Below are 19,643 nucleotides of genomic sequence, written 5' to 3' on the forward strand. Positions count from 1 at the left end.
TTCGGCGAGTAAAAAACTCTAAGTATTCAAGCTGAAATAACGGGAAATTGATGCATTTTATAACATAAACTTATTAAACATTTGTCAAAGTACTTAAAAATATCTATCAAATGAGCCCCCGAACATGTTGATAGCGTTAAAATTTATGCTCCAAAATTTTTTCAAAATTTATCTTTTAAAATTTTTTCCAAAAAATGGTATTTTTTTTTAATAACTCCGTTCTTGTTTCCGATATCAGGTTTATCTAAAAACTGTTTGAAAGTTAATTCTAAGTGCTATTTAAGCACGTTAAACTTAATCTTCTAAACCCTTACTATTTTAAAAAATAAAAGGTTAAATGACCCCGGTTGTATGGTTCCCACAGCAAAATTTAAGATTTAAACGTTTCTATCTCGGTTATTTTTTACCCTATAGAAATATTAAAACAGGTAAAATATTTGGCACAGAAAAAACTAAAATTTGGTTATATATAATTTTTTACGTATATTGAGTATTTTTGGAGTTATTATCAAAAGAATATGAGAATTACAATAATTTTAAAAATTATGATTGTTTTAAATTATATCTTTTTTTTTTCAAAAATATGCATTCTAAACCGGTCAAAATTATCGAAAACATTACTTATGCTAATATAAAGAAGTTCTTGTAAGGATTACTATAAATTTTAGTTTTTGTGGAAATGGCGTACCTATGTTTTATTTTTCACTTTTTCCTAAAAAATTCGATATGGTTCTTTTATTTTCATTATAACTTGCTTAATTTTGACGGTATTACCTTGCTCTGAAACTCATTTGATAGGTATTCCGAAGTACTTTGACAAATGTTTAGCAGGAATATTTTATACATTGCATCGTTTTCCCGTTATTTAAGCTTGAATACTTAGATTTTAGTACTCTTCGAAAAAAATACACATTCAATTGCCAATAGCTCATTTTGAACTAACATTGGTTTAGTTCTTTATGTGAGGAATTTATTCAATTTTTTATTATCTTCAATTTCAGTAATAATAACTTTTTTTTGTAAAAGCTTATAGTTTTTGATTTATATGTGAAAAACCGATTTAAAACATGCATTATTTTACAAAAAAAAAAAAAAAATCTTTGGTCTTTAATAACTCAAAAAGTGTTGATTTATTTTAATAACTTTATATAACAAATTTTGCTTATAATTTGTCCCTCTATGGACTTATGGTATTATTTTTAATAGAATAATTTTTACTCCCGAGAAGGGGTGGCATCCACCCCCAGGGTAAAAGCGCAAGTTGGCATCATGTTACCTTTGTTCCTTGAGGTATCCTCTAATTTCTCACCAATTTTCATGAAAATCGATGGAGGTTCAACGAAATCGGAGGTGAAAACCTTCAATGACTGCTCTAATTGTGCGTCAATTTTTTTAAAAATATTTATTAGTTTTTTGAGGATTCGAAAAAATGAATGCATTTAAAGAGCATTAAAGCCGAAAGTTTGCGCCGAAACTTAATTATAACTCTTATGGTTATCATTAATAATTTATCATTGCCTGTTCGTAAAATTAAAGAATTTTGAAAATTTGTTTTGTTATTGTAATAAACATGTTTTGTTTGGTGATCTTTCCGGGCCCCCTTCAAATACAGGCCCGAGGCAGGTGCCTCACGGGCCTGGCCTAGTAGTAAAATAGGCCCTGTTATAGGGGAAGTTTTAATCGTGGGACAGGTTAATGGAATTTGGAACGTCAGACTACGAAAACGTTCCATGTATTTTGTCGGACAGAAGTTCCAATTCATTTGTTACCCTTTCATTAAACTCTCATGCAAAAATCAGACTGCTATTTACCACCAACATAATTCCTGTCATTTGACATATTCTACGTGTCGGATTTATTAAAATGCCCAACATATCTGTTTTTCATATATAGTTTGCTCTTGAATAAACTTAAAAACAACCTGCTAGTTTTCACAATCATAAACTTGTCAGGATGACACGTTCCACAATAATTAAAATCACGTTCCACAATTAAAACTTCCCTGTTCCAGTGTTCCCGTACATCAAAGTTTGTCCGACTAGACACCGTTAAGCTTTTAACAAATTTTCAGCTTGCTATTAAAACTTTTTTTTTGGTACACGGGATCCAGGCCTATCAACCAAGAGTTAGATAAAGCCTGTTCCAATTCGATAGCGCAGACTGAACAAAATCGGTCATTCAATGAACTTGATCTTGAAACATTATCGCATTGTTGTTCTTCGGAATCCTCGTAACGTTTCAACTTGAAAAATACCCGAAGCACATACACAACCTCCTTCGACCTTCCTTTCTCAACTGAAAACTTAATGAATGAAGTGCATCTTGCCGCTCACGAGGAGAAGGGGCGCAGATCCTTCGTCCCATTGGCTAAGATCCATCGCTCCTCCTTGCTAACCCCTCCCAATCCATCGGCTTAAGTAAGTTGTAGTCTGATCTATAAAAGCATTGCTTACAATGACGCTCTTGTAGACACTGTGTATTGCTTCTTGATAATTTGCGTAAATCTTTAATTTTTTCAAAAAAGTTTAAAAAATGTTTGTGTATAGTAGTATGATGCTCTGGAATTTCGCCGCCAAAGAATTCTCGACAAATGTTTTGCTTGTGTTCCTCACGGTTTTGTTATTAGTTCGCGCCCTTCAGATGTTGAGGGAAGCTCTATCTCTGCCTCCGGGACCTTGGGGACTGCCTATCCTGGGGTCTCTTCCTTTTTTAAAAGGGGATCTACACCTGCACTACAGAGATCTTACTCAGAAATATGGGTCGCTGATTTCGACGAGACTTGGGTCTCAGTTAATAGTGGTTCTGAGTGATTACAAAATGATTCGGGATGCGTTCAGGAAAGATGACTTTACTGGACGACCTCATAATGAATTTACCAATATTTTAGGAGGCTATGGTAAGTCCAACGTACTATATTTTTAATCTGGTAAAAAATAGGAATATTTTGAAAAATGTGCCCAAAAAATATAAATTTGTAATTATTTTGGAAACAATTCGTCGAAAATTCTTTTATTTTATTTTAAATTCATTAAATATAGGTGTAATCAAACCCTTATAATAAATGGAAGAACCCTACTTAGTTTTTTAAAAATTAAATGATCACATTGACCTATAAACAAGCCATTACTAAACGGCTGTACATACAAAATTGAGTAATATAAATTTAAATAATAATAAAAGTATTGATCACATTGCAATTTAAAAAACGTTTAATTAAAAAATTTAATTTTCTTATATTTGTTTAAACAATTATTTTAATAATTTAATGAAGTATTAAGATCTTGATTTTATTTAATTAATTTTTTATTTTGATAACGATTTCCGAAGTGGAAGTCAAAACGTCAAATAAACTTAATTTCAATCTCAAGGTGATTTATTTTCAGCTAAAATAATAATAGTATTTTTCTTTAGGAGGATAGGCGCAAAATCTTTGTCCATTAAGACTTAAATGCATTCATTTTTTTTTCGAATCCTGAGAAAAATAATAAATACCTATTTTTGAAAAATTTAAACGCAGAATTAAAGATTACATTATTACCGAGACACGGAAGTCCCTGAAAACTTCTATAGTGTTTATTTTAATAAGTTACAGAGGTAAAAAAAAGAAAATTGAGTGTGATTTTTAATTTCAAATATTTACATTCAAAAGAAACTTTTTGGCTATTCTAAGGGACTTTTAACCCTCGGTAATAATGTAATCTTTCATTCTGCGTTTAAATTTTTCAAAAATATTTATTAGTTTTCTCACTATTCGAAAAAAATTAATGCATTTAAATAGCATTGGACCTAGATTTTGCGCCTACTCCCTTAAAGTTTTGGCTGTTAATTTAATAATAAAAAAAGCACCAAAAGTTAATAGATATATAATATAAAATAGATATTTTTTATACTATATTTCAAAGTTTTTCGCTATTTTTTTCATGAGCTACGGTTGTATTCCATGACTTCTTGTTTTAAATTTTTTTTTTATTTTTTTAAACATTTGCAAAAACAAATATGTACTTGCTTTAAATCTTTTTGTATCCGGTGGTATATTTTTTCCTCGATTGTCTTGACGTCTAAAAATAAATCTCGTATATGATTGACACACTTTTGTGATGGCCTTCACAGGTCACATCTTGAGTAAAAGTGGTCGGTTTGTTATCTCAGCTTTGATATCCTATCGGCTTTAACCCACTTTAAAATCATTAAAAAAGAAGAAAAACTGAAGCAGATAAGTTTAATCGTTATTGTTGTTGATTGCAGAATATTTATGCGTTTCATCGCCAACAATGGTTATGTCATGGTGGAAAAAATTGTAGATTGTCATGAGATCGGTTTGCGATGTTTTTTTCGATGAAGAAGGCATTGGAAATATTTTTTTATTTGCTTTAGATAACCATTTCTTCTTCTCAAGTGAAGAATTTACAACTTTTTGTTGTTAAATGATTATGAATTGGATTATTAACTTTTTTCCGTTTTATAAAGTTAACTCATTTAAACAATCCAGATATCTTATTTTTCAGGCTGTAATATGTCTTTTCTGTTTAATATATCTTTTGTCTATAAACGATAGGTACATACCTACACGTGCTTTACCTTCTTAATATTCACAAAAATTACCAATTTTTACCAAATATACCAATTGTTTTTCCTGATTTTGTCTTAGTTAATCGTTTGACCTTCAAATTTGAAAAAAACCTTGTTAAGCTTACCTAATTTTTTCGTCTTTTATAAAAGTTTCACATGTTGACTGTTTACTTCAGTTCACAAATTGTTGGTTTATTTTAATTTTTAATTTAATTTATTTGGTTTTTGTTATTTTTTGACAAAAATCATCTGCATTTTTAATTTGTTCTTTTCTTTTAATGTAATGTACTATATTTAGTAGATTATGTTTAGTAGAGTTGAATAAATAAAATGTCTGATTTGATTTTCCTGTCAAGTTGATTATTTTACGATTTTCCCAATTTTTGTTAAATATTTGTGATCCTTTTGTCAAGTATTTGTGATTCAATAGTTGCGATCTTTATTCTTCTTCTACTACTACGGCACTACAGCCCAAATTGAGCTTTGGCCTCCTTTATTTTTTGCTGCTCCTGTCTGTGGCTGCTCTTCTCTATACACGGACTCCTAAAAGGGCTTTTGTGTCGCTGCTTACTGTGTCTTCCCAGCGTTTTCTTGACTGTCCAACCGGTCTCTTTTCCTGCATTCTAGTGTTCAGTGCTCTTTTTGTAGACTATCCTCTCCCATTCTTATCACATGTCAGGCCCATTGCAATCTTTGTATTCTGAAGTTGCGATCTTTAGTAGATTTTAAATTATATAAGCTTTTTTAGTCCCCAATTTCCATAGTTCATCTAGTCCAAAAACACAAAAAATGTTGAAGATGCTAGAAACTCATTAAAAAACTGAAATACATACTTGACTTCCTTTTTGGATAATTTTGTTGTCATTTTTTAAACCAATCTACACTCTCATAGCAAAAAGAGTAAAGTGATCCATTGATTTTTTGCAGTCTATAAAAATGCTAAAAACGAACTAATCAAAAATGAATTCGATAAAACTAAAAGAGGCTATCACTATATCTTTTCATCTTGAAGCATATGATATGTATTATTATTATTATTATACTTGTCACCTTGTAAACAAAGTATACCAAAATAATGATATTCATAAAAATATGTTCAATTTTCTTCTGTCATTTTCTTTTCTAAATATGCTCCTATTGGCTTATTATCAATTCAAATTAATAAAATAGTTTTATTATTATTTAATTTATTATTATTATATACATTAAAAATATGAATAAATTTAGTATTGAATTTAATTGTTGCTGTGGTATTCTTCTAGTAATTGTAATGTATACAAGTAATTAAATTTTTTATGGTTTGAAACGCGTGTATTGTTCTATTTTGTACGGCTAGCTGTAATGTAATATTATTTCGCAATGACCTTGGCCAACGTTTTTTGCTGCTAGCTTTTCTGCCATTTATTTAAATAGCTACACAACGGTTTCACAAATCTTGTTCACAATCACTGCAAAAAGTAGATTTAATTCTGAGTTGACTATTTAAATTTGTTGACCTTTAAAAGTACTCAAAGAACTATTAAATATGCATTATGAAAGAATTAAAACTTTTTTCTAGAAGATGTCGCTAGGATATCCCTGCCATTTCGTTCGTTGCAATCCGTGACGGCACGAGAAGTATTATCCTAGTTCATTCAGAGAGAAGAGCATATGTATCTCCTGATGAGGGGCTAAGAACTCCCAAAACCGGTAGAGATTCTTGCTGTACTCTCTGATTTAACTAAAAATATAATGCGAATGCGGTTTCAGGTTGCAACGAAATTGAAAATGTTTATTCATTTTTAATGTATGATTTTGTTTATTTCAGGTGTAATAAACATAGCAGGCAAGCTCTGGAAAGACCAACGCAGATTCCTTCACGATGGTCTTCGCCATTTTGGCATGTCCTATCTATCTTCGAGGAAAACTCAGATGGAAAACCGCATCATGTCGGAAGTTGAAGATTTCCTTTTCGTTCTCAAAGATCGCGAAGGACAATCTGTGGATCTGAATCCAGTCTTTGCCGTCTCGATTTCCAATGTTATCTGTGATGTTTTAATGTCAGTGAGATTCTCTCATAACGATGGTAGATTCATTAGATTTATGAACCTGATTGACGAAGGATTCCGACTGTTTGGTTCTTTGGAGGCAGCTATTTTTATACCAATTCTCAGATACTTGCCCGGATATACGCGCACCAGACAAAAAATTGCCAGGGTAAGATATAGTTTTTTATCCTAAAGTCTAAAATTAGCAGTTCAATTTTAAAAATATTGATTTTAATAGTTTTTAAATTTTGGCGAATGCACTTTCGGCGCACCCGCCATTATTTGAAATTTTCGTCTCGCATAATTTGATATATTATGTATATTTTTTATTTATTGCAGAACCGTGAAGAAATGGCACGTTTTTTGCAAGAAACTATTGACGACCACAGAAAAACCTTCGATCCTAGTCATATGAGGGACCTTCTTGACACTTATCTTTACGAAATCCAAAAAGCTGATGAAGAGGGTACTGGCCATCATTTGTTCGAAGGAAAAGATCATGGTAAATATAAATCTATTTAATTATAAGATATAATACAAAAGATTCTTGCTTACATTTATCTTTTTATTGCTCATATTTACATTCTTCCAGTGTTGCATTTGGATTATAATCCTTCTGTTAGTCTGTTTGAGAACTGTTCCATATTTTACTATTTTTTTTTCAGTTTCTCTCACATTACTCAGTTCATTCTCCTTCATTAGTTTAATTCTTTTTTATCTTCGTTTTCGTCGATATTTTCATTTCAAAATTTACTTTTCTGCTTTTCAGTGTTAATCGTTTTAACAAAAACAGTTTTTTTTAAACAACCTCCAATAAATATATAAAAGAGTGTGCTTGCCAATCTGATTTTATTATCTTTTTTAGATATGGTTCAGATTAATTGTCATTTTCTTCTTCTTAGTCCTCAGCTTTTCCTTTTTCTGGAGTCACTTAAATTCAATCCATTTCGCCACTCAATTCTATCCATCATACCTTCTTCATTTAACCTTTTCCCCCGTCTCTGCCATACAGTCCTTCCATCTCCCTAGTCCATGGTTTTCCTCTACCTCTTCTTCATCTTGATGTGCCTATACGTGATGAATGTTGGCGATCATCATGGCAATCTTTATCTTATTTGCAGCAAAAGCTGCATAGATGTTGTTTTAAACCAGATTCTGAGGTTGTTTTACCAGGATGTTCTTTTTCTTGGCCCTCGCTTTCCAAATATTTTCCTTGCAAGATGGCTTGTATTAGGGCATATCTGGATTCATTTTACACACTGTGTCCGAAGCATTGTAACTTTCAAGATTTGATGGTGGTCAGTAACTCTTGGTTTTTGTTTATTCTTCTAAGGACCTCGTCATTTGTGACTTAGTCAGTCCACGGGACCTTAATTATATTCCGATATAGCCTCATCTCAAATACTTCCAATCTTCTGCACATATCTTCACTTAAACTCCACGCATCGTAGCATTCTTACTTTTATACCAAGAGAAAGGTTGTGGCTCTTGAAGGCTTCAATCCGGTTGAAGCTGGATCTAGCTCTTTTGATGTGCGCTGTTATCACCTGGTTCTTGATTTATTCTTTATTTATTTATTCTTTTTCTTGCTAATGATCACGAGATTTGTCTTCCTTACGTTTATTTTAAATCTATATCATTGACTGTAATACATGATTTTGTTCATAAGGACTTGTACGTCTTCTAAGTTGTCTGCAAATACTATAACGTCATAGTAAATTTTCATCAGTTCACAATCTTTTATTTATGAGATGCCTATTGGCAAAATTTGTCTATTCTATATTTATATCAACAACGATTTTTCTTACAGACCGTCAAATGCAGCAGATCATGGGTGACTTGTTTTCCGCTGGCATGGAAACCATCAAAAGTTCACTCCAATGGGCTGTGCTATTCATGTTACACAACCCCGACAAAATGTTGGCGGTTCAAGAAGAATTAGATCAAGTGATTGGTCGCCAGAGGTTGCCGAAGTTGGAAGACCTGACATATTTGCCTGTCACTGAATCCACCATTTACGAAGTCCTGAGGATTTCCAGTATTGTTCCTATGGGTACCACGCATGCTCCAGTCAGGTAGGTTTATTTAGTTTTTTATTATTTTCCTAGTTACATAATAATATGTAAAATACTGGAGAGCATGTTATAAATTAAGTGTTATAACATGCTTCATGCTAACATGCAGGTTCTCTAACGTCCTCTAAAAAATCTAATATCTCAAGACTAAATCTTCCATATAGCTCTTTGCCGGTGGCTTTTCTTCGTCTCATGCAAAGAACTGCACATTTGCCAGGCTGTCGAACCGGCATAAAATGTATATATCTACCGGGGTCCTACAGCCTCTGCCGCATCCCGCATTTCGATCTCCTTTTTCGGTCGGTCCATTCTTCCTCATTTATGGCTCTATCTCTCATTATTTCTCTGATTCCTTCTCTTCATTCGAGTGCTGGTCTTCCTTTTCTTTTTCTATTCCATGGAACATAGTTTAAAGCCTGTTTTGGCCATCGTTCATCATCCATTCGCATTACATGCCCGTACCATAAAAGTTGTTTGGATTCTATTGTATCTACGGTATTGTAGATTCTTCTTGTCCTTCTTCTTATTTCTTCATTTGGGATGTGATCAAGTCTAGATATCCGACACGCTCTTCTCAGATAATAGTCCATTTCTACTACTTCCAGTTTTTTCTTTTCATTCATTGTCATTTGCCAACATTCAGATCCGTACGTAAAAATTGGTTCTACAACCGACTTGTAGATTGTCATTTTGGTTTGTAAACTAATTTTAGGAGACCAAAGTAACGAATTTAGTGTTTGTACCACATTTCGACCCTGTTGTATTTTCTGCTGGATGTCCCATTTCGATGTTCCTTCCTTCGCTATGACTGTCCCTAAGTATTTAAATTCTTCGCATTGTTTTATATCTCTAATCGAGAGTTCTGGGTCTCTTTCTTCGTCTTTTATTCTAAGGTATTCTGTTTTGTTTATATTGATTGTGAGTCCCCTATTGTCGTATTCTTCGGTTAACTTTCGAATCATATAATCCATGTCTTCCTCATCATTTGCCATAATCACTTGATCGTCTGCGAAGAAAAGATTTGTTAGGTACTTGTTTCCAAGTTCTATTCCCATTCCTGTGCATTTTCTCCTCCAATTGTTTAATGCTTCCTGAATATAGATTTTAAATAGGATTGGGGACAAAGAACATCCTTGTCTTAAGCCTTTTGTTGCAGAAAACGGGTCTGAAATTTTATTTTCCATTTTAACGGCACTTTTTGCATTTATGTACATGTTCGCTATGGCGTTCATGTATGCCTTACTTAGGCCTGCCTTCGTCAATACTTCAAATAATCTTTTTAAGGGTACTGTATCATAGGCCTTCTCTAAGTCAACGAACACTAAATGAGTCGGTAAATTTCTGGCTGTTCGTTTCTCTATAATTTGTTGAAGTACAAATATATTATCAACACAAGATCTGCCAGCACGGAATCCACTTTGATCTTCTATTTCCTCATATTGGTTTTTGATTCGTTATTTTATCAATCGACCGTACAACCTCCCCAATGAGCTAATAACGCTTATACCTCTGTAATGTTTACATTTCTTGTCTCCTTTTTTGTGGATAGAGCTTATGCACGCCAAACTCCAATCTTCTGGAATATTATCTTGTTTGATTAGACATTTATTAAAGATCTCTGCTAAAAATTCTATTAGTATTGACGGTCCACATTTTATTAACTCAATGGGGATGTTTCCAGGTCCTGCGGCTTTCCCGTTTTTCATGTCCGTTAAGGATCGTCTTATCTCATCCACACTGATTGGCTGTACTTCGTTTTCGTCTATTGGATCTGTTCTTAAGTCTATAATTTATTTCGCAATCTGGTCTTGCTTCTGTCAATAGGGATTTGTAATATTCTTCCCATGCTGACATACTTATGGGGTTTAATCTCCCTGTTCCTTTTTGATTTTTTCTGAGATTTCCTATAAACTTCCACGCTTCAGATACTCGAGTTCCACCCATATATCTGTTCATTTCTTCACATTTTTTGTCCCATGTTTCGTTCTTTCTTTTGGACACAATTTTCTTAACTTCCCTAGTCCAGTAAGTGTATGTTTTCCAGCCTTCTGGATTTTGTGTTTGTAGCCAGATTCGATAGGCTTTCTTTTTGGTATCTACCAACTCTCTTATTTCTTGTGACCACCACTCCGGATCTTGGTTTCTCACATTTTCCTTATACCCTATGGCCTCTTGTGCTGCATGATGGATACAGTCTTTAATTTGACCATATAGTTCTTCCACCGTCTTGTTTTCTTTTCGAATATTTTGTAGTTTTGTAGCCAATCTGAGTTTGTACAAAAATTGGGTGGATTCATTCTTTAGACTTTCCAAGTTATATTTGTTTACGTTCGTATTTCCGGGTATTGTTTGTTCATATTGCTGGTCGCTGATAGTATTTAACTAACACCTTTGCCACGGTTAAGTGGTGATCCGATCCACACTCCGCTCCTCGATACACTCTTACGTCCAAAACTTTTAGATTTGATTGTTGGCGCATGATAATATAATCAATAATTGACCTTAGCCCTCTTGTTGGCTGTGTCCACGTATATTTGTGTATGTCTTTATGAGCGTAAAATCCATTTGTCACTTTTAACGGTAAGCTCTCACATAAGCTGTAAAGTCGCTTACCGTTTTCATAAAATGTGCTGTTGTTTATTTCTCTAAGGGCCAATTTCTCATATCGAGTTCTACTCCAGTTTAACCTGAACTTCTAGTAAACGTCAGTTTAAAGTCAAAATCGTCTTTCTCAATTCCCGTTCAACCGATGGCAGTTTAAACTTGAACGATGCTTGAACGGTAGAATTCGGCCGTTCAAAAATTTCAGAACTCAGTTCAGATGATTTCATGGACTACGCATGCGTTGTATTAACACGAAACGCTGTCATAATATAAATATATCCTATTTTATTATATTAAGCCTAACGATAAACGATAACATTATTGGTGTCTTTATAATATTTATTTATAATTATTAAAATTACTATTTGACTATAAATACTTAAATTTAACTTTATTCAAAAACAGCATAAAAAAGGTAGTTCAAAATGGCGACAGTTTTTACCTTTTGCCATCTATTGGCATTTCTCGAAAGCTGTAGAACGAGCACTGACATGAACGCGCAATGAGAAATGCATTCCAAACAGAACCGGAGATCACCCGTGAACCCGGTTCAACTGAACCATAGATTAACGCAGGTATGAGAAATCGACCCTAAGTGTCAGAACCAATATAGGTCATTATCTGCCAATCCCATCAGCTTCAACTGCTTATTCACCTAACAGTGCCCTGTTAGCAGACGGACTAAGTCTTTTCCTGCCTTTGCTGATTAGGTATGCCGTAAATTTTGACCACAATGTTCTAAAATGAACTGTTTCGCCTGTCTTTGTTCTGGTGAATACTTTATCATTCCAGAGATTTGTGGAGCTACCCATTTTCTTGTAGCAAGAATACGAATGGCATAGACAACATCTGAAACAATTTCATAACCGTTATAATTCAAAAAAATCAAACATCGTAGAGAAAATGAAAGAGACTGGATGGTAAAGATAAAAAACTGCAGAAAAATCAAGATGTCTACTTCGAATAAGGTGAAGCGATGGTATGAAACATATTCAAGTTCAATGTAGAAAACACCAATACATGGAAAATGAAATGGGTAGACAATGAAATATAAGAGAAAACGAACAAACACATAACAAAATTAACAATTTTACTTACAAAGCCATCCCAACTTATTTTTAGTATACGATAAATATCAAAAGATAATTTATTTGAAATCGTACACTGATTAAAACATGACTAATCAACTTTACTTTTCAATTTTTAAACATCTTTTCAAATTTATCGATAAATTTTTACTACCTATTCAGTTATCATTCCAAAACAATTATTAAGATATTATCTAGGTAACAGGTGAATGAACTAATAACAGATAATTTTACAAAATCGTCGTAACCTGAAAATCATTAGACGTAAAATTAGCATGTACCTACTATTTAAAGTAAATACATAATAATGGGGTTTAAGGTTTAATAATTAAAAAAATAAACAGAGAGTGTCATTGTCTAAACAGAGATTGCAATTTGAAAACAAATCGTTTCATTTTATTTATTTGGTTAGATTATTTATTAAAAAAAATGTTTTGATCCAAAAGTTAAAACGACTCTTGTAACAGTTGGGTTAAGAAATTAAGAACAATTATTTCTGCTACGAAGTTTGGCATCAATAAAATGAATAGGAAAGTCCTTGTATGGGGCCGTCCATTAATCACGTGATGTTTTTTTGGCATTTTTTAACCCCAACCCCCTTGGTGATACGTGGTGAGGTTTAAAATTACCCCCCCCCCCCTACCTCCTATATCACGTGTATTTTTTAGGTCCTACAAAAATCTATTTTTTTAATAGGTATTTTAAACATATGTTTAATCCTTCGAGACCTTCCGGTGTAAGAGGAACATCGATTATGATGTATGTATGTATGTACAATTCTTAGATTCTTATATATTTATATTTTTCTGAAACCTTAAATTTATATAAAAATCTTCTTCTTCTTCTTCTTCCTTCTTGTATGTAGGCTTTAAAGCCTGTTTCTTCTTCAATATTATCCTCCTAAATTGTTTAAGTTATCGCACCATCTTTTTCTTGGTCTGCTATTCACTTCTTCGTCCATTTGGTGACTTATCTCGTGCTATTCGTACTATCCTATCCTCTGCCATTCTACTAATATGTTCGTTCCACTCGTTTCCGTTTTGTCACCCATCCATTTATGTCTTCTACATTGCATGATATTCTTATGTTTTCGCTTCTCTCCCTATCCAACAGACTTTTCCCTGATATTCGTCGGAGTATTTTCATCTCTGTTGTTTCTAGTAGTCGTCTCGTTTTAGATGTGTCAGGTAGATTGCTGCTTTATAGATTCTTGCTTTTGTGTCTTGTCTTAAGTATTTGTTCTTCCAGATTGTGTCATTAAGAGATCCCGCCGCTTTACTTGCTTTTAAGCTTTGTTGTCGTACTTTCTCTTCAATACCTCTGTAACTGATTATATCTATCTATTCCCAGATATCTAAACCTTGCTTCCTGCTTTATTATTTTCCCATCAATTTCGATTTTACATCGTAGTGTGTATTTAGATGTTGTCATACATTTGGTTTTTTCTGCTGATATTATCATATTGTATTTCTTGGTTGTTGTATTGAAGATGTGTGTTAATCTTTGGAGATCGTCTTCTGTCTCGGCGATTATTGCGGCGTCGTCTGCATAACATAATATTTGGATTTTTTTGTTCCTCATTCTATAATCATGACCTTTACGTACTGCTTCTATTATTTCGTCCATTATTACATTAAAGAGCAGTGGGCTTCATAAGTCACCTTGTCTGACTCCGCTTTGTACTGGTATAAAAATCGATATACATAAATCAAAAAGCCCTGTATTTAGGTATAGGGAACCCTTATAAAAGTATAGCTTATTTTTTAAGGGCAATTCAAAAGTGTCATCAAATACAGGGTGTTCCATAAAAAATATAACTTTGATATACCAGTCTTTTTTGGAGCACCCTGTATAAGTCACATTATTTTTAGATTGTAGTGTTAATGACCCAGTAGGTATATTTTTGTGAAGAAATTTTTTTTATATATTAAGTCGTTTTTTATAGAAAGACCAAGGCGAATAAGATGAACCACCCTCTATATATATTATTATATTATATACCAGGCTATCATATCCTGATAACTATTACATGGCCTAAAAAAATATACCGATTTTTTGAAAACAAAACTACTGAAGATTTAAAAACTGACCTAGCAATCCTGTTTAGACATGTATTCAATGCCAAAACAACAGAATAACTCACAGGGACACGACTTTACCAGTTCATCAGATAGTAGGTATATATTATGTAAAGACTAAAAACCCATAAATAAAGGCGGCAGGGTCAGTATTCCTAGTGGACACACATGGTATACATTCAAAAGAAAACAATAAAGATCCCTTCTTATCTTAAAGCATTTAAGATAATTATTACCATGAAGAGTATCCCATGTGGCTAACATTAACATCTAATATCATAAAACTATTTATAGAAATTTTGGTGAAAATCAAGAAAATTAATGTGTTGTTGGGGTGTATTATAATAGGTTTGTTCTAGCAAACAGTCAAACTAGTCAGAAACCTTCAGCAAACAGTTGGTCAGTGAGAAAACATAAAACAATGTTCCTATCCTAGTTATTATCCTGGTTATTCTATATTATCTATCTCCTAAAAAGTTATAGAAACCTTGAAAGATGAAAGAAAGAAGAAACAACTTGTAAACGTGTTATGTTTACCTTGATTACCAACATCACCTGATCCTTGATCTACAAGTTGTCTGATAATTCCTAGATCATTGCCAATCTTTAAACTCCAAATTACAGAAATAAACAACATATATTTTTTATAGCTGTATAATATTGCTATTTATCATAACTGAACGTGATTTGTTGAGGTACCAAAAACTGCGCTTAAGTAATCCTTCAAAATATAGTTTTATTATTCATGCGGTGGTACCTAATAAACCATTTTTGAGTACCATACGGCACTATAAACAGTTAGATGCATTCCGAAGCGTCGCGCGTCGATACGATACGTACCGAATTTGGAACTGTGTTTAAAATTCGTCTCTGCAAAAAAGTGAAAGTCAACAGCCTAAAAATAATTTATATTTTTCGGTCAATGAACTTTGGTCATTCACAGACGATTTCTTAAGGAATTTCGTAACGACACGCAAAATACTGCTGAAATGGTTTAAGACAATAACTTCAGGGGTTTATGTAATAAGTTCAATATACGCACTCGCGAAGAAACTTATGTAAGTGGAATTAAAAATCGACTAAGTGTGGTTTGGACCAACTTGTCTGGTTCATAAATTTTGTCAATTTTGCATTATGTAAAGTTCGTGGGGAAATAAGCGAGCCATCACATGTCTACAATAAATTAGAAGCAAAGCACGATATGGAAGTTGTTAGTACCTCATAATTTTCTTTTAACAAACCATTTATTACAACATACACTTAAAGTTGTAATAATTTCCTTTCCAATATGCGAATAGTTGTTTTTACAATTATCATGTATCTTGATTACGTAGTTTTTAATCAAACATTTTTTGTTACAGAGACACCAAACTTAACGGTTTCCATCTACCACCACATGCACAAATCGTACCTCTTCTCCACGCCGTCCATATGGATCCTTCACTATGGGAAGAGCCAGAAAAATTCAACCCTTCCAGATTCATAAACTCCGAAGGCAAGGTCCACAAGCCAGAATTCTTCCTTCCCTTCGGTGTTGGTAGAAGGATGTGCCTGGGCGAAATCCTGGCGAGAATGGAACTCTTCCTGTTCTTTTCCTCGCTTCTACACAGCTTCGATATTTCCGTACCAGAAGGAGAAACGTTACCAAGTCTGAAAGGTATTGCGGGCGTAACCATCAGCCCCAATGCCTTCAAAGTTACGCTCACACCAAGGCCGATGGCTTGGGACAGCGAAGAACCTAACATTAGGCCCGCTGGTAGCCATTAGGCAACTGAAGCAGCTGCTAAATGACAAAAGTACAAAATCGTGTTTGGGTTTTACCAAGCATCTACGAGATGTCCAAGTCGTTCTCAGAGCACGGTGTTAAATTGTTTCCTAGATAATTCCGAAGAGACGGAGTGTTATAAGTACAAGATTTTCCTTGTTTTGTGTTTTGAGCAGAGCGATTGGGCGCGGTACTTACTAAAGATACCACGACAAACAACGTTTAGCTCAGTTTTAACTAATTCGTTTAAAGTATTGATACTTAACCTCAAAAAAATCTCCATGAAAAACTACAAATTTTTTAGTACGAAAAATATTGTTGAAGCCACTTTTTTTAACTTTATTTTTGCCTTTTCTAACGTTTCCTTCTTCAGCTAATTCATTTTTACTTTAGTTGCTCTCTTAAATACAGTTCAATATCGCAAATAAAAGTTAGCTTATCCTCTTGACATTATTGCTTCTTTGGTGGTTCAAACACATCTTGCTTTAAAAATTGCACCATAAACTGTTTTTGGCTCTTATATTATACTGCTGATTTACTTTTCAGTATAGTAACCTTAAATGATTTCCCCTTCTGTTTGTTATAAATGTTCTTCGCATTTGAATCTTTTTTATTTTCAAAGACTTTATTTTCAAAGAACATTTATATATAAACTCTTGCTATCCTAGAAAATAATCATCCTAGAATTCTGGAATCTTCTACCAGCACATACAGGTCTAATTGATGGGTGTCATAAGTTTCTGATGTCATTTTTTAGGCTTCAAAAAGACACCTAGAGATCATGACCAAGGCTAAGGAAGACCTCCACCACAGAAAGTTCTCACAGAAAGAAAATAATGTCAAAATGATATCCCTATATCTTCAGGGTTGACTAACAAGATTCTTCTTGAAGACAAAACAACTCATCACATATACCAGAGAATATTCTGCTTCATAGCTGAGAATATATATAGCTTCATATATTTTCTCGGCTTTTTCCCTCTAACAATATTTGCTCTGACCTATACATAACTATGTTGTTAACATTTTTTTTGTCCTCTATTTTTCAAGAGTATATACAAAGCGTATGTCTTTCAGGTGTTTTATTTGTTTAATTTCTATGAATCCAGATAAAATTACATAACGTTCCCTAAATTCTTCTTCTTTTTTCTTGACTTTATATCTCTAAGTGAGAAAGTGGATCGAACTGTGTTAGACTCCTTTTGATTTGAAACTCATCTGATGTACTGCTGTTAATTCTGATACATTTCTTTTGATTTGAAACTTATCTGATGTACTGCTCCCAATTCTGATACACTTTTTATGCCATTTTGCAACCTCCAAAAGAACCTAGTGTCCTATTTTTAACTGACTTAACAGTATGAACTATCCAAAATATCCTATATTCCTCGTTACACGTCACTAAAGGCATGCGTTTATTTACCAACCAGTTGGTGCTTTCTGATTCAGTTCAGTCTTCTTACGAGCCTCTCTGATGACGGGTAGACCTAGAAACACGTGCCAGAGGATGGTAAGAGACTCGAATTGAATCGAAACGCAACAGTCTGTTTATTTTATTCAAAATCTCTTAGAGAAAGGTGGCTAAAATATGTGACAAAATTAAAGGAGCATTACAATCTTTGTAATTCTCTTTAGTACCGCTATACGCGAAACTGCGTTAATTCTCATTTCTGTTATAAGAACTATTTTATTTCACATATTGACTAGTATAAGAAAACACCAACAAAGTTTTGAGATTTTTGAGGTTATTTTATCAATATATGGGTACGTCATTCCTAACCATAAAATCGTCTGTGGTGATAAAAATGTGACGTTTCTTTGTCGTGGTATCTTCTCGTAAATATAACTCGATTAATAAAACAGAATAAGAATGATAGATCTCCGATTAGGATCGGCTGTGCAAAAGTGTTCAATTATCACATAGTATTAAGTATATAAACTAGTCAGGCATATCATCTCATTGTAATATTCCGATATCGGTGCATAGTTACTTCATTGTTTACCATTATGCGACCATTTTTATTTTTTATTATGTTTTTGTGGTTGTTAACCAGAATAATTCGACTGGAACTTACATAGAACATGTTACCTGTGTTGTGCTTGATGCTATTTTGTGGCAATATATTAAATTTCTGATGTAACTTTAAAAATATCTGCGTGATGCACAACAAACTAATAATATATTCGTGGTTCTGTTATATTTCTAACTGAAACCATAATGACGTTTCTGTTTACGTAATTATTTTTAGGTTAGTTTTGGTTAAATAACTGAATTGATGTCGTTAAAACTTGTATTTATTTTTGAGAGAGTTTTGTTTAACCTAAAATTTCTTGCAATTTCTTTTCAATATTTCCAACAATATATTATTTGTTTTTGCGTCTTAACTGAAACCAGAATGATATTTACTGATTAAGTAAATATTTTAAGGTTAGTTTTGATTATTTATGTCTTTCAAAAGTCAAATGTCTTTCAAATGTCGAGTCTTTCAAATGTCAAAAGGCTTTCAAAATGCAGACATTCTTAACAATACCTTAAGGTGTTCTTTATAATTTAATCCTTTTGTATTCAAAGCAGTAGTGATATTAGATTAATATTGCCAACTCATGTATTTTTAATAAGAAAATGACTTTCTTTCTTATTTTATAAATATTTCTGCATACCAGTGAATTTTATTTTCAAAATTCCGGGATTTGTATTACCTTGTTCAATTGTGGATGTTGATTTTTCAACTTATTAGTTATTAAGACGTTTTATAAATACTAGTGTTCATGCTTACGCACACTTTGAAGACTTATGTTAAGTATAATTTGTTATTTAATAATTTTAACGAATTTAATTTAAATACATTTTTTTAGTTTAATTTGAGTTTTTTTTTCGGTTCTTGTAGCCACATTTTTACCCCAGTCTATCTGTCAATCATAAATTTCACGTAAAAATTTTATAGGTAGGTACTTAGAGGTTTTTGAAAGTTTTAAAAGGTATATAAGAGGGATAGCTGATCACAAATCCTTGCAAACGTAGAGCTAATCTTGCTTTGTTTTTTAAACAATCATAAAAAGTGAAAAAAAGATTTTTAGTCCAAGTAATGAAGCTTAAAATACGACAAAACCTCGCAATTTTTACAGAATGGATCGATTTGCATGAAAATTTGGAATTACGTTCACCTTACCCCCTACTTCAAAATATATATTGTGCTGAGGGGCTCTTTTTATTTGTTAAGGGTGAAAACTACCCCTTATCGTTAAAATCTATAAAAAAGCTTAAAAAGGGTGAACTTTGATCAGATGCATTACATAATGATTATCTAATACTCTAACTATATTTATTGACCATTTCGACCCTTTAAAAGTTCATTTTTAAGGGTGCAAACTACCCCTAATTGCTCAAATTTGCTCAAAATTGCTCAAAAATGCTTAAGGAGGATAAAATTTGATTC

The 19,643-nt window shown here is 32.8% G+C and overlaps 1 protein-coding gene across 1 annotated transcript; it reads left to right on the forward strand.

The window, feature by feature from the left end:
- The first annotated feature begins 2,461 nt into the window (after positions 1-2,461).
- On the forward strand, positions 2,462-19,067 carry LOC114335895 (cytochrome P450 18a1). Its single transcript, XM_028286178.1, has 5 exons — positions 2,462-2,896; positions 6,377-6,765; positions 6,936-7,098; positions 8,407-8,671; positions 15,803-19,067. The coding sequence occupies exons 1-5, from the start codon at positions 2,533-2,535 to the stop codon at positions 16,206-16,208; spliced, it is 1,587 nt and encodes a 528-aa protein (XP_028141979.1). The 5' UTR covers positions 2,462-2,532; the 3' UTR covers positions 16,209-19,067.
- Positions 19,068-19,643: the final 576 nt, after the last annotated feature.

Source organism: Diabrotica virgifera, chromosome 4 (assembly GCF_917563875.1).
Source record: "Diabrotica virgifera virgifera chromosome 4, PGI_DIABVI_V3a".
NCBI classification, from domain to species: Eukaryota; Metazoa; Arthropoda; class Insecta; order Coleoptera; family Chrysomelidae; genus Diabrotica; species Diabrotica virgifera.